This window comes from Podarcis raffonei, chromosome 2, assembly GCF_027172205.1.
Source record: "Podarcis raffonei isolate rPodRaf1 chromosome 2, rPodRaf1.pri, whole genome shotgun sequence".
NCBI classification, from domain to species: domain Eukaryota; kingdom Metazoa; phylum Chordata; class Lepidosauria; order Squamata; family Lacertidae; genus Podarcis; species Podarcis raffonei.
The window spans coordinates 69,374,150-69,386,528 of record NC_070603.1 but is presented as its reverse complement, the minus strand read 5'-3'; the positions used below and the strand labels follow the sequence as shown (position 1 = coordinate 69,386,528).

General features: G+C 43.2%; 1 protein-coding gene across 5 annotated transcripts in view; it reads left to right on the top strand.

The window, feature by feature from the left end:
* Positions 1 to 12,379, top strand: part of UIMC1 (ubiquitin interaction motif containing 1) — a 79,464-nt gene that overhangs the window by 27,131 nt on the left and 39,954 nt on the right. For 4 of the 5 annotated variants that reach the window (XR_008328959.1, XM_053377205.1, XM_053377203.1 and 1 more), the window contains exons 3-5: positions 2,612 to 2,702; positions 8,395 to 8,519; positions 8,895 to 10,028. Coding sequence is in view for 4 of the 5 variants with exons in the window: in XM_053377205.1 (XP_053233180.1) it covers positions 2,612 to 2,702; positions 8,395 to 8,519; positions 8,895 to 10,028 (1,350 nt within the window). In the remaining variant the exon portion in view is untranslated. The remainder of the gene's footprint in view (positions 1 to 2,611; positions 2,703 to 8,394; positions 8,520 to 8,894; positions 10,029 to 12,379) is intronic. The other variant, XM_053377204.1, reaches the window with a different exon arrangement.

The following is a 12,379-nucleotide window of genomic DNA, read 5'->3' as shown; positions in this document are numbered from 1 at the left end:
TAATAAATGCGTTGGTCTTTAAGGTGCTACAAGACTCTTTGTTGTTTTTCACTACAACAGATGAATACTACTGCTCCTCTGGAAACTCTTCCCTGACATTATTTATGAAGCTAAACAGCCCAGGCCCCAGAACTCACTGCAGAACTCCACTTGCCACCTCTTTTCTCTTTTATGTCAATTCATTATTATCCACTGAGTGCAGTTATTTTTAGACACTTGCATACCCACTTTACGGTTGTTTCATTTAGTCCACATAATTCATCCTTGCTAAAAAGGATGCAATTTGGGGCTGGATCAATATCCTTGTTGATATCTGGGGCTGTGAGGCTGCTTAGTGAACACTAACAGGACTTTCCAGTTCCTGGCTGAAGAGTGGGAGGAAACTCCTTGTATGTGTGGTGCTGGTGTTGTGTATTTATGGGCTGTAGATTGCAGCCTAGATAATTCCCACTGTATACTTAACTGACAAGAGAAGAGAACTAACAGAGCATTTCTAATCCCCAGGTCTGCTGGCTAGAGATGGTTTAGGATGAGACAGAGGTACCTCTCAGCCAAGGGGAGGACCACGCTCAGCGCAGAGGTCCTGCCATGCCCGTGGTTGTAGAACAGCTAGTGGTGTTTTGGCTAGTGGAAGCCATTACTAGCCCCCAATATTTGGTTTCATGGGGACAGATGGAAGTGAGACACAGTCAGCCTGGGATCCACTGGATCTAAAGCCCCAGTGCTCTCCTAAGAGGCACAGGATCAGTCCCATTACTTAGGCCAGCCAGCTGAGTCATTTCCCTTGCCATTAATTTCAATGGGAAGTTGTTGGTTTTAAAACAAAACAGGAAATACATTGTACAAACACACACACACACACACGTCCTGTCCTGACCAGTGCAATCATGCAGGGCTTTGGAAATGGTGGATCACCCACTACTTCATCACACACACACCCCAGTTTTGCCAATCAGTTTGCCATAATTTCTTCTGTAACATCACTACACTTGCTATGAGGAGTTGGCTTTGTTTTTCTCTAAGCAATTCTACCAATATTTGCCTCATTTTGAATCCCTAGCTCTATCTTCTTTAGCCCTTTTAAAAAACCAACTCTGTACAGTGGAACCTCGGCTGACGAACTTAATCCATTCTGGAAGACCATTTGACTTCCAAAACATTCAACAACCAAGGTGCAATTGCTGGTCGGGAAATTCCATGGAGAAAAATGGAGAAAAACGCCTCGGAAGCCGTTCGACTTCCGAAGCTCATTCAAAAACGGAAGTATTCACTTCTGGGTTGTCGGCATTCGATAGCCAAAACGTTCGACTTCTGAAGTGTTCAACAACCGAGGTTCCACTGTAGTAGGCTTTGTGAATCATATCAATTCTCTGAATTCAAATTTGTATAGAATGTCCCTTTTATATTGCCCAAATATTATTTTACATGCTCTTTTCTGCTACTAACTTCATGTTTCTCTTCAATTTTTGTTTCTATTAATATGATTAGTTGTTTCAGTACTTCACCTTTTTTAAAATAGATGTTGCACTCTATTGTATACTCTGTTGGTATCTTTTTCTGAGGTAAACAACACACTTGAGATGCCTTTCTTTGTTTGCAACATAAAAATATCTGCCTGTGGCTGGTTGCAACTCATTGTGTACCTTTCTTTTTCTGACTTTTGTCCAGCCTTACACTCCTGTGCTGGATCAGTATTCTTGACCTTAGCAATCTGTCTCTCCTTCTCCTTTTGGTCAGTTTCCATTTTAGACTCTCCAGTCATTAAAAAGATTCCTGCGTCGCCGTTATGTGTCATGTTCAATTTCTCCTGTTCTTTCTCTGCTTGGATATGGCTTGCAATTGTGCTTCCATTGTTGCATCCTTTAAATCTTAACTGTCCCTGACAAATGCTCATACTGTTGACTTTTAAAAATGTACTTAGTTGTCAGTTCAGGGAGGCCATAGCATGATAGCCATTTTGATGGATGTGCCCTCCTCCCTTCCTTCAGAGGGAAATAAAAGAAGTTATCAGTCTAAAGTATGATACATAGCAGGGTGACGTCTCATAGTGAACAGCATTAGATTGTGGAGTTCTTTCCCCCCCTTATTAACTAAGTGCCCCTTGCCTTTGGGGAATCAACTTTGCTGGGCGATACCTTTCCAGCTGTACTAAGAAAGCACCTTGCCCTGTTAGATGTCCCTGCTGGAAGATCTAATCAAGTTTTTCTTTTGCATTTTCACTCTTTATAACTTCCTGAATGTAAAAGCAAACAACTTCTTGTTAAAATCCTATGCAGCTGGTACTCTGCATGGCAGTGACTGACATGAGGTCCATTGTCCTTTGCTGCTAATCTGTTTACATGTTTGCCTGCATCCCTCGTTGCTCATTATACTTACCACACAGCTCCTTTAATAGCTACAGAATACTCTTTTATTTGTGTCTGAAAGTCACATTTCTCACCAGTCGAGGAGTCTGCCTTTGTGCCAGCTTTTCCTTTTCTCTCCCCCCCCCCCCCCCCGTTCCCTGGGCTTGGAGATTTGGATGAAGGTTGAGGCAGGAGGGATGGGGGAAGGGTGGCAAATGGTAGCATCTTCTGTAGTTTATGTATTTACCATATTTCTTCTCTTGCAGCAGGAGTCCAAGGAGGAACATGGTCTGCAGACGAAAAGAATAAAGCAGCAGCTGGATAGACTGAAGTTTGCCGCAAAAAGGAAAATAGCACGTAGGTCTCATCTGCGCAGGGGAATGTGGGAGCTGGAGAATGAGCAGTACACTGTTTTTTTTGTATGGAGTTTCTTACATATGCCTTTGCACGACACATATGCCAGGGCTACCAACTCAAAAGTAGCCGCTTTGTATGAGGTCTGACATTGTATGCGGATAAACAATGTCACCACAGATACATATAGATATGATACAGCCAAGTGTCATTGTGCATATCTATTGGCATAAAGGAGAAGAGCCTTGTAAGGTTGCCAAAGTTGTCACTGTTTATGCAAAGTACAACATTACTATTCATTTCCTCTATGAAGACAGTGGAACAATGGCTATGTTATATGGCAGCTGTGAAATGAGAAAAAGGATAAGAAGACCTTGAATCTAAGCTCTATCCAGAGACAACTGTAGTTGGTGTGTAGAGTTACAGTGAGCGTCTCATGGACAGAATATTCTTGCTTGTTGCTTGATTGGTTATTAGGGCAAGAGTACATGCGGTTTATTCAGTAATTAGCCTTCTGGGTGACTCTGTAACTTACTTTATTGGTGAAATGAAATTCTTTGCTGTGATTCCAGGATCTTGTTCTTCTAGAAACATGCTGTTTCACAGAGGTAGTCTTGGTTAGATCTCCTCAGCTGAGCCCATTGCTGTAAGTTTGCAGCAGCGGTTTATAAGTATTCTCCAACTCACAAGATTTATTGTGAACGGTGCTGGTTTTACAAGGAGCATCTGATTTGGCAATATCAGATGGACCCCAAGCAGTGGTTGTAACCTGATAAACTCCAAATGGAGGAGATGGGAAGTAGGTTGCAAATAGCCCTCTTTGCAAATCCCTTTGTAGGAAGAAAGAAGTGCACATTCAGTACTCCAAACAAGCTAAAGGCCCACAGATGTGAGCAAGAAGGCATGAAATCCTCTGTGTGTACAGAATACCTAGGAGAGAGATTAACATGAAGCCATCCATGTTTTGTGTTGAAACTGTAATGTGTAGAATCCATTTGCCACTGGCAGCACAAGACTAGATCCTCCGTCCAGCATCCAGCAGAATGTGGTCTTAGAACTGCGTTTGATAATTGGCATGAGCAAAGGTAGTGAGTCTCCTCATCAGTTCGCTCCTTTGGATGCAGGTCTCATACCTACTACATTAGAGCAGTCAATTAGCAATAATTAATTAGGCACATCCACTTACATGTCTGCTCTTTTATTTATTAGAACTATAATTAGCCTTTTAGTGTTTATTTTTAGGCAAATTAAGGTTCATTTCTTTGAAATAGAAACCACTGCCAGTGTTTTAAAGGGTTGCTTGGGTTTTATGACAAATTGGCCTCTTGGAGATGAGGCTGCCTAGGGAGGGTTGGATTGTTTGGCCCCTCCTATCTAGGCCAATTGAGACTTATTCAAGCAATTAATAACTGTGTATAGTTGTAGTGATGTTTTTATTCAAGAAAAGGCTGTTTTCCTCCCAATGCAAACAGCAATCTCCGGGGGCAGGGGCTGGAATTGGGGTATGGGCAAAGGGTTAAAGTCCCCCTCCCTGCAGTTGGCATTTCCCCATGGCCACTATTTACTTAAAACAAACATTCACCCAACTACTAATCCATGAATAATGTCACGTCTGGTTTCATCCTATGTGGAGAAATAAGGCCCGCATGTGCTGCCAATTTCCAAAGCTGGAACATTTCTCATATTGTTAGTGTTTAAGGCACATTCTTCCTTTCTGATTTTGTAATTTTTAATCATTTTTAACGTTGAGCTATAATTCAAATACACCTGTGACGTTATATTCTCAACAAGCTAAGATTAAAACATACAAACCTACATAAATCCTTTTCTTTGGAATGTTTCTGATGTGTGTCTTCTAGAACAGTAAATCTCTTTTCACTGTACAGTAATTTCACTATGATTGTGAGTGTAATACAGCCAACATTGGGGGGGGGGGCGGAATCTGTTAGCAAGAGAACTCAGAACTGGTGGCGCTTTGCATCTAATTCGTTTTCAAACGTCCAACTGAAACATGAATTGCGTAGTAAATTGGCATATTAGCATGTAAAAAGGCTCAGAACTAGTTTAATTTGTTTAAGGCTGTAATGTCTTTAAAAACAGTGTACACCTCCTCCTCATGTTTTCTTGGCGGGATTGATCATATGACACCGACATTTCTACCTATCACTAGAACTAGGAGTGTAGTGGGAGCCTAGCTTTGGTACAATGAAACTATGCTGAGTTTAGCACACAAACAAAAAACCCCTCAAGTTTTATAATGGAGCTATTCAGAATTCGTGGGCACATATGTGCAAGCACATAATTTGTGTCCGAAAGGGCATGCAAATGGTTTTCTGTCTGCTAGACGTTGGTTGTATAGACTACCTGCCAAACCATTCAGACAGTGCTTGCTTCTGAGAGCTCAGCTTCTATTTTTGTGTCTTGGAGCTCTTAAATAGTCTGTTTGCCCACACCAGTAGGAGGCTAACGCAATACTTAGAATTTCTAATCATCATAAATTATGACCAATGTAATCAACATCAAGCGCACACAAATTGTGAGCGTTTGCAGACAGCGTTTAGAAATGATCAGATGTTAAGCAGAATAATACATGATAGCCAGAGATACGCAGCATGGCTTTGACAGAACAGATGCCCTGCTTCTCTCAGGGAGATGGCTTGCTCCTTTCACTGTCGTGCAAGTTGGATGTATTTCATGATGGGTGGGGGGCAAAGATTTATCCTTTTCAATGCACCTGTGAATTTGGAAAGTGGAATAAATGTTGTTTATTTTCTCTCTCTGATATGCCAGAAGGATTCTTGTCTAGAGTTTTTCCGTGTTCCATTTTACTATGCCCTTTTTTTCACTCCCTGGCAGCGTCTTACACCATATTGTTTCATAGATGGAATTTCATTTGCATTGTGTTTTATAGTTGTTGACAGTCTGGTTATGCAGTCATGGTTGTTGTTTTTTTAAGTGAGAGATTGAGAACAGGTAACTGATGATTGTGATCCTATGTCCATTAATTTCTGCTTAGGTCCTTTGTAATCAGATAATGCAGTTTTGCTGCCAGTATCTTAATTATATGAATTCCAGTTATTATAAAATATTCTGCTGGTTCTTGAGGATGTCCAGGCCCCTGTACTGTATATGTACAAGAATACACATTCCAGTGGTAAAGCTATAATATGGCTGCTCAAAGCACTGTTGCTTTTAAGAAGGGGGGGGGGATAACACAGCAGCTTATTTCTGCATACAGCTGTTAAAGGCACAAGAACCCTGTTTCCTTAACTTAAACCAAAGCCTACGCTGTCATCCTGTAGACACATACCTGGGAATAAGCCCCATTAATCCCAAAGAGACTTACTTTTCAGTATACATGTATAGCATTGTACTGAAAATTAACATAATGAGTGCCTGGCTTTAGGCCCTGCACAGCAGGAGACATACCTAAGCATATTTGAAAAATTTACACGTTTTGCATTTGCTATTCAGGAAAGGGATTCTTTAACAACCAGTTGCACTTACTGTGTAGTAGTATTTGCAGACCATCACCTCTAAGGAATGCCTGATCTCAGATGAACCCACCACAGGTGCATCCTGGTTACCAGGAAAAAAGGAAGGGCCAACTCTGGAAATCTCAAGGACTACTATAGAATAAGACAGGAGCAGGAAAGTGCACTAAAGAACCCCAGAGATTCCTGCTGCCTGGTGTCCAGACAACTCGCATATCAGTCGCAGCTCTGACATCACTCATTGGCTAAACCCACAGACAGCTGGGAGCAGCCAGGCTGGCTCACTTCACAGAAATTGCTTAGAAGGATACCTGCATATTTTGCTTCATAGGTTTCTTTCTAGGAGGGCTAGAGATTTTCTTAAGAAAATAATAATAAATAAACTTAGGCTATTGTGCCGTGATACTATACCCATGGGTGGGGCATTGCCCCCACCCCCCTGTCTTAAACTCAGCTGCAGGAAAGCTAATGCCCATTAAGCAGGGCAAAATGAAACTGCATTGTGTCACATAGTTGCTTATTCATAAAGGTAAAGGTACCCCTGCCCGTACGGGCCAGTCTTGCCAGACTCTAGGGTTGTGTGCCCATCTCACTCAAGAGGCCGGGGGCCAGCGCTGTCCGGAGACACTTCCGGGTCACGTGGCCAGCGTGACATCGCTGCTCTGGCGAGCCAGAGCCGCACACGGAAACGCCGTTTACCTTCCCGCTTGTAAGCGGTCCCTATTTATCTACTTGCACCCGGGGGTGCTTTCGAACTGCTAGGTTGGCAGGCGCTGGGACCGAACGACGGGAGCGCACCCCGCCGCAGGGATTCGAACCGCCGACCTTTCGATCGGCAAGCCCTAGGCGCTGAGGCTTTTACCAACAGCTCCACCTGCGTCCCTTGCTTATTCATAGTTGTGACCATATCCAAAGGGTGTTGCAAAGTCCATGTTTTACGTTAGACCTGCTGCTTTTCTCTTGAAGTTGGGAAGAGGGAGTGATGAGGTTCAGTAATCCACAAATGAGGTTTCCTCTGGAGGCATTTCTCATGTGTTGAGAAGATGCTCCTGAGGAGGCTGTGATGGCGTCCTAATTGCTTTGGTGTCCAAACACTTTACAGTAAAGGAATCTGAGGTATTCACCGTGTCTGGAAGGTGATCTGTTTCTTCAAAGCTCTTTAGTTTCTTCTATGGTGTTTTGTGCTCAGGTGCACTTGTTGGGTTAAGAGTTGTTATGTGTGAGAGAGGATTTCTCAGAAAGTGCTGCTCAGAATCAACCTACAATGGTTTGACTGAAGAGCGTTTCAATGCGCTCTTCAAATTCTCAGAAAGCAGGGGAGTTGCTGGAGTTTCTTTTTCATTCTGGTTTTCAGGCTTGGATATTTTTAGCTAAGTGAAAGTGGTGGGTCAGAAATCTAAAAAAACACACACCCTGGTGTTTTCCAGAACAGCTTTGTTTTTTTGTTTTTGCAGCGCTTGTGATTTTTAGTATGTCCCAGAAAATCATTTAGGGAATAACTTTGTATAGGTAGGGAGAGAGTGGTCTCATCCCGGGTAGGAAAGCGTGCAGATCTGAAGATCATTCTCTGCCTTTTCCAGGTTGTTCTTCTAATTTTATTTTTTTTATTTTTTGCACCAGTCCAGGCGAATGTGGCTCATGACCTTTGCCCGTTTACATTTCAGGAGGCTTGGCAGTATACACCACAGAGCACTATGACTTTTAAAGTTAATAATAATGTTGAGTGGAAAGGAACTAACTTCATTGTGCTCTACCAGCAGACTGTGCCTTTTAGAAAAAGTCTGTTCATGCACAGTTCAGTGTTCAAAGTCTACCGCTTTTCCTTTGTGCCCTTTGATGATAGTATTGCATGTGGAAGTACAAAACAGGGTCGCTGCCAGATGATTATGTGATAAAATATTTCATTGTGATGAATTCACCAAAGAGTCAAAGCTGAGATCACTATGGGAACCTTAACTAAATGCCCTGACTTGGTTCAGTGATTTGATATTGCACAAAATGCATTACTCTGCATTTAGCACTGTCTGGTCCAGTTTTGAAGGCACACGGCAAGGTAAGCTGAGATGTAACAGCTTTGATCCAATTTAGTTGGCCTTTTTTCCCTGTGAAGGTGAAAGTCCCCAGGCACCTTCTTCAGGGCATAAGGAATGAGAGCCTGCTGCATTGTATTGTGTTACGCTTTTCTTTTTCACTTTTTTCAGAGATGACGGAAGATGAACAGTTTGCCCTGGCTCTGAAAATGAGCGAGCAAGAAGCCAGGCAGTTGAACTCGCAAGAGGAGGAAGAGGAAGAGCTTCTGAGAAAGGCCATTGCTGAGAGCCTTGGTGTAAGTGAAGCAGAAATACTTGGGCTACAGAATTGCCCGTTCACATTTTTCCCTGCCCTGTACTCCCCCTCTGCAGTTCAAATGAGGTGTTTGTTATGGGACAGGCTTCCATCTGGAATTCTAGCCAGTCTTCTGTAAGGCATAAATGCATCTGACAAGGTGAGCTCACAATACATTTGTTAATCTTCACCATGTTAACAGCCCCAAATACGGCTAATGAATGATTTCACCTTTAGCTATCATTTTGTAGATTAACATGGAAGTGTCCATTTATATATTTTACTCTGTAGAGCAGCAGTCAGTTTGATTTAATAATTAGGAACGTACATTTTCGAAGGCAAGTCACTTGTGTGCATTTTTCACCCTCCTTTCTAGAGCTGCCAGCATTCTGAGTCTTCTGCTGCAGCGGCTGTGCCCCATCCTTCCAAGGCACTAGTGTCTTCAGCACCAAGCTACCCAGCTGGGCAAGAGGATCCTGAGCTCCTTGCAGCTCTACTGCCTTGCCCTGAGTCTCCTTGCTCCGAGTACAGCTCCCTCTCACACAGTGACAAAACTGATAAGAATGGACAGACAGATGTCGCCAAGAGGCCCCTAGTAGTACTGACGAGGTTAAGCCAGGCAACAGTTGAGAGCTCACTAGTCTCTAGCATAATTGTATCTCCAGGGAAGAGCCAACCTTCTGCAAGGTCAAATGAAAACCCTTCCCCGTCAGCAAGGAGCAGTTCCAGCGATACACCACCCAGTCTAGAAGAAGGGACATCAGTTGCCTTAAGTCCCACCTTTCCCCAAAGGCCTCGGGGCACTTTGTCACTGGCACCTCAGAGACTTTTTGCAGGAAGGTTTAGCCCTCCAAAGCCAAGAGGCAAGGAAACTGAAAAGCATTCCCAAAATTACATGGAAGGAGATTCCCTTCCTGGTTGCTCAGAAGCTCTGGAGAAAGTGGCCCTGGAGCACAGCATGTTGGACTACTCCAGCAGACCAGGGTCTGAGCTTGGACATCGGTTGGAGCCCATCAAGAAGGCATGTCTTTCTCCTGGGCTGGTGGAAAGGACTGAATTGCCCAGAAACGCTCCTCCACTGTGCGCACTTCATAGGGGTGACGAGGAGTGCCAAGAAGGCGAAGAGAGAGACATGGTGCACTATTACTGGGGTGTTCCCTTCTGCCCTAAAGGTGTGGATCCCAACAAATATACCCAAGTCATCCTGTGTCAGCTTGAGGTTTACCAGAAAAGCCTGAAACAGGCTCAGCGACAGCTTCTGCACAAGAAACCATTTGGGGAGCCCATTGTCCCCAATTTGTGTCCCTTGAGGCGAAGTGACCGTGGCAAAGCAGCAAAGGAAGCATCTAAGAGAGATGAAGGTACAGATGAGCAGGAAGGAGAAGAAATGGATGAGAAAAAGGAGCCTGAGAGCATAGCCTGGCTTCTGTCCCCAATAAATGGAGAGCAGAACATGGCAGGGGGAAGAAACCCTGAGCGTGACGATGAGCCAGCAAGCAGCTCATTTCAGGTAAATTTGCTGCGCTTTCTTTGTCGGTCTGGTGAATTCTGAATGAAGGAGGGGGAGTGGCTAGTTATCTTTGCTTGATGTTGTGATCTATACAACAGACTAGACCCCAAAGAATGTTGGTGCGTATTTAGGGGTACATTGGTTCACTACGACTTACACACTTCTAAGGTCAAAGAGATTTGGTGAACTTTGCAGCTTTTTAAAAGAATAGTGGACAACTCAGAAATTTATAGGATCTAGCATTATAGTGAATTGAATCTCTAGTAGGTGGCTGCTCAAGCAAGGGTGGAGAAACTTTTCAGCCCCGAGCTAACCTTGTGGCTTAACCTTCTGGGGGCCACATGCCAGGTGTGTGCAGGGCCAAAGCAAAAAGTGGGTATACACACACTCCTTTACATGAACACAAACACTTCCAGGCGCTCTCCCTAGCTTCAGTCTCCAGGAACTTGCCCTCTCCTCTCAGAGTGGCAATCAGACTTGAAAAAAAGCATTGGAGCTAATGGAAGTCATTTTTTCAAGCCTAATTGTCACTTGGGGAATATTGGGGGCATGGGGCATGTTGCAGTCAGATGAGGAGGACTCATGGGCTGCGTCTGAGCCAGTGGGCTTGAGGTTCCCCATCACTGAGATAGCTTGTTTCTGCCGAGAGATTAAATAATACACTTGAAACCCAGTTTGTGCTCTCTGATTTCTAAATTGTGACAAATGTGACTTTCCTTTGCAAGATCAATCTTAGAAAGCATATACCAATGTATCTAACAGCCAGAATTTTCAGCTCTTGATGGTTATGCTAATAGCTATGAAGGCAACCGTATTGTGGCTTATACACAAAGAGTTCTAGTATAGCAAGTCATCTCCTATTGCTGGCATGAGCATTGCTGTATTTTTTTTAAAAAAATTGTTTGTTTTGCTTGGCCTGTTCTCTGCCTTACTAGGTAAATCCATATGCTACCAGAGATAGTAAAATGCCATGTGACCTAGTTCTAAAATACATTTTCAGCAGGAAAACATTTGCTATTTTGCACTGAGTTTTTTACATTATTTTGCTCTTTGGGAGATGTACCATTCATAAGACTATGCAGTCTCTTAGGATTTCTCTGTGTTTCTTAGCCAGTTGCACAACTTAGGTTTTAAGGGCGCCTAAGCAGCAGTGATTGATTTTAATGGGCAAGCTTTACTATGTGTTTATCATGTCACTGAACAGAGGATGAGATGTGACAGGGAGAATGTTATAATCCTTCCTCATTGGTGTGGCATGCGCAGCCAAGCCAAACATTAACCTGTTCCTCTTGCTTTAATTGTTGTCTCTGTGTGCCATTTTTTCAAGCTGCCGGACAGCCACTAGGTGTCAGTGTTTGTTTCATTTCAAGAGCTGGAAGCAGCTTTCGGTCATTGCTGCTGTTTAAACAGATTGCTAGTCAGATGAAGTATTTATTGCTGCTGTATTTTAGGTTTGTGTCAGCCTTTTCCAACCCTCATTTTTCATAATGACTTCGCTGCTAGATCATTGTATAACTTTATCTTCGCTCTGACTGAAGCTCAACCTTGTTGTTACTATTTTCAAGTGTATTTGATTGTTTACCCTAGTGATGGAAAGATACTTAACTTGTTTTGTGATATTTATATTCTGTCTTGTAATATTGAACGCGCTGAGGAAAAACTGTCATGTCTGCATTTTCTTTCAGAAGCAAAAGTGCAGTGCAGCCTTGCTTCTGGTTTCACAGTTTTGGATCCAGAGAGGCTATATTTAAACACACCTTAAAGGTGACCTGCGAAGGAGAAAATGTTGGACTTGTGCCCTATTTTTGCTCGTTTATGATAGATGGAGATGACCGAGATGACCGAGTGTTTTTGTGTCAAAGCTGTTTTTATCTCTCTGCCTCAGTTGTTGGAAATCCAGGCCTTATTTAGCCTGGATTTTTGTGTGTGTGTGGCATGTGAAGTTCTGATGAAAATCTAGGAAAACCCCAAAGGCCTGATAGCACTGGTAGCCAAGAAAGGGAATTAATAATATAGGAAGCTGCCAAATGGGAGACTGTGATGAGCTGATACATCTTAGCACAGAAGTTAGATATACCCCAGCTTCTTCAAAGTCATTCTTAGGACCACGGGGAGACTCTTTATACAGAGTCAGACCATTGGTCCGTCTAGCTTGACATTGTCTACATCAGATGTGGGGAACCTTTGACCCTCTAGGGGTTGCTGAACTACAACTCCCATCACCCCTGGCCATCAACCTTGAGCTTGCTACAGCTGGTGGGAATTGTAGTTCAACTACATCTGGAGGACCAACGTTCCTCATTGCTGCTCTACATTGTGAAGTAGCAGCTCCCCAGAGTTTCTGATAAGGG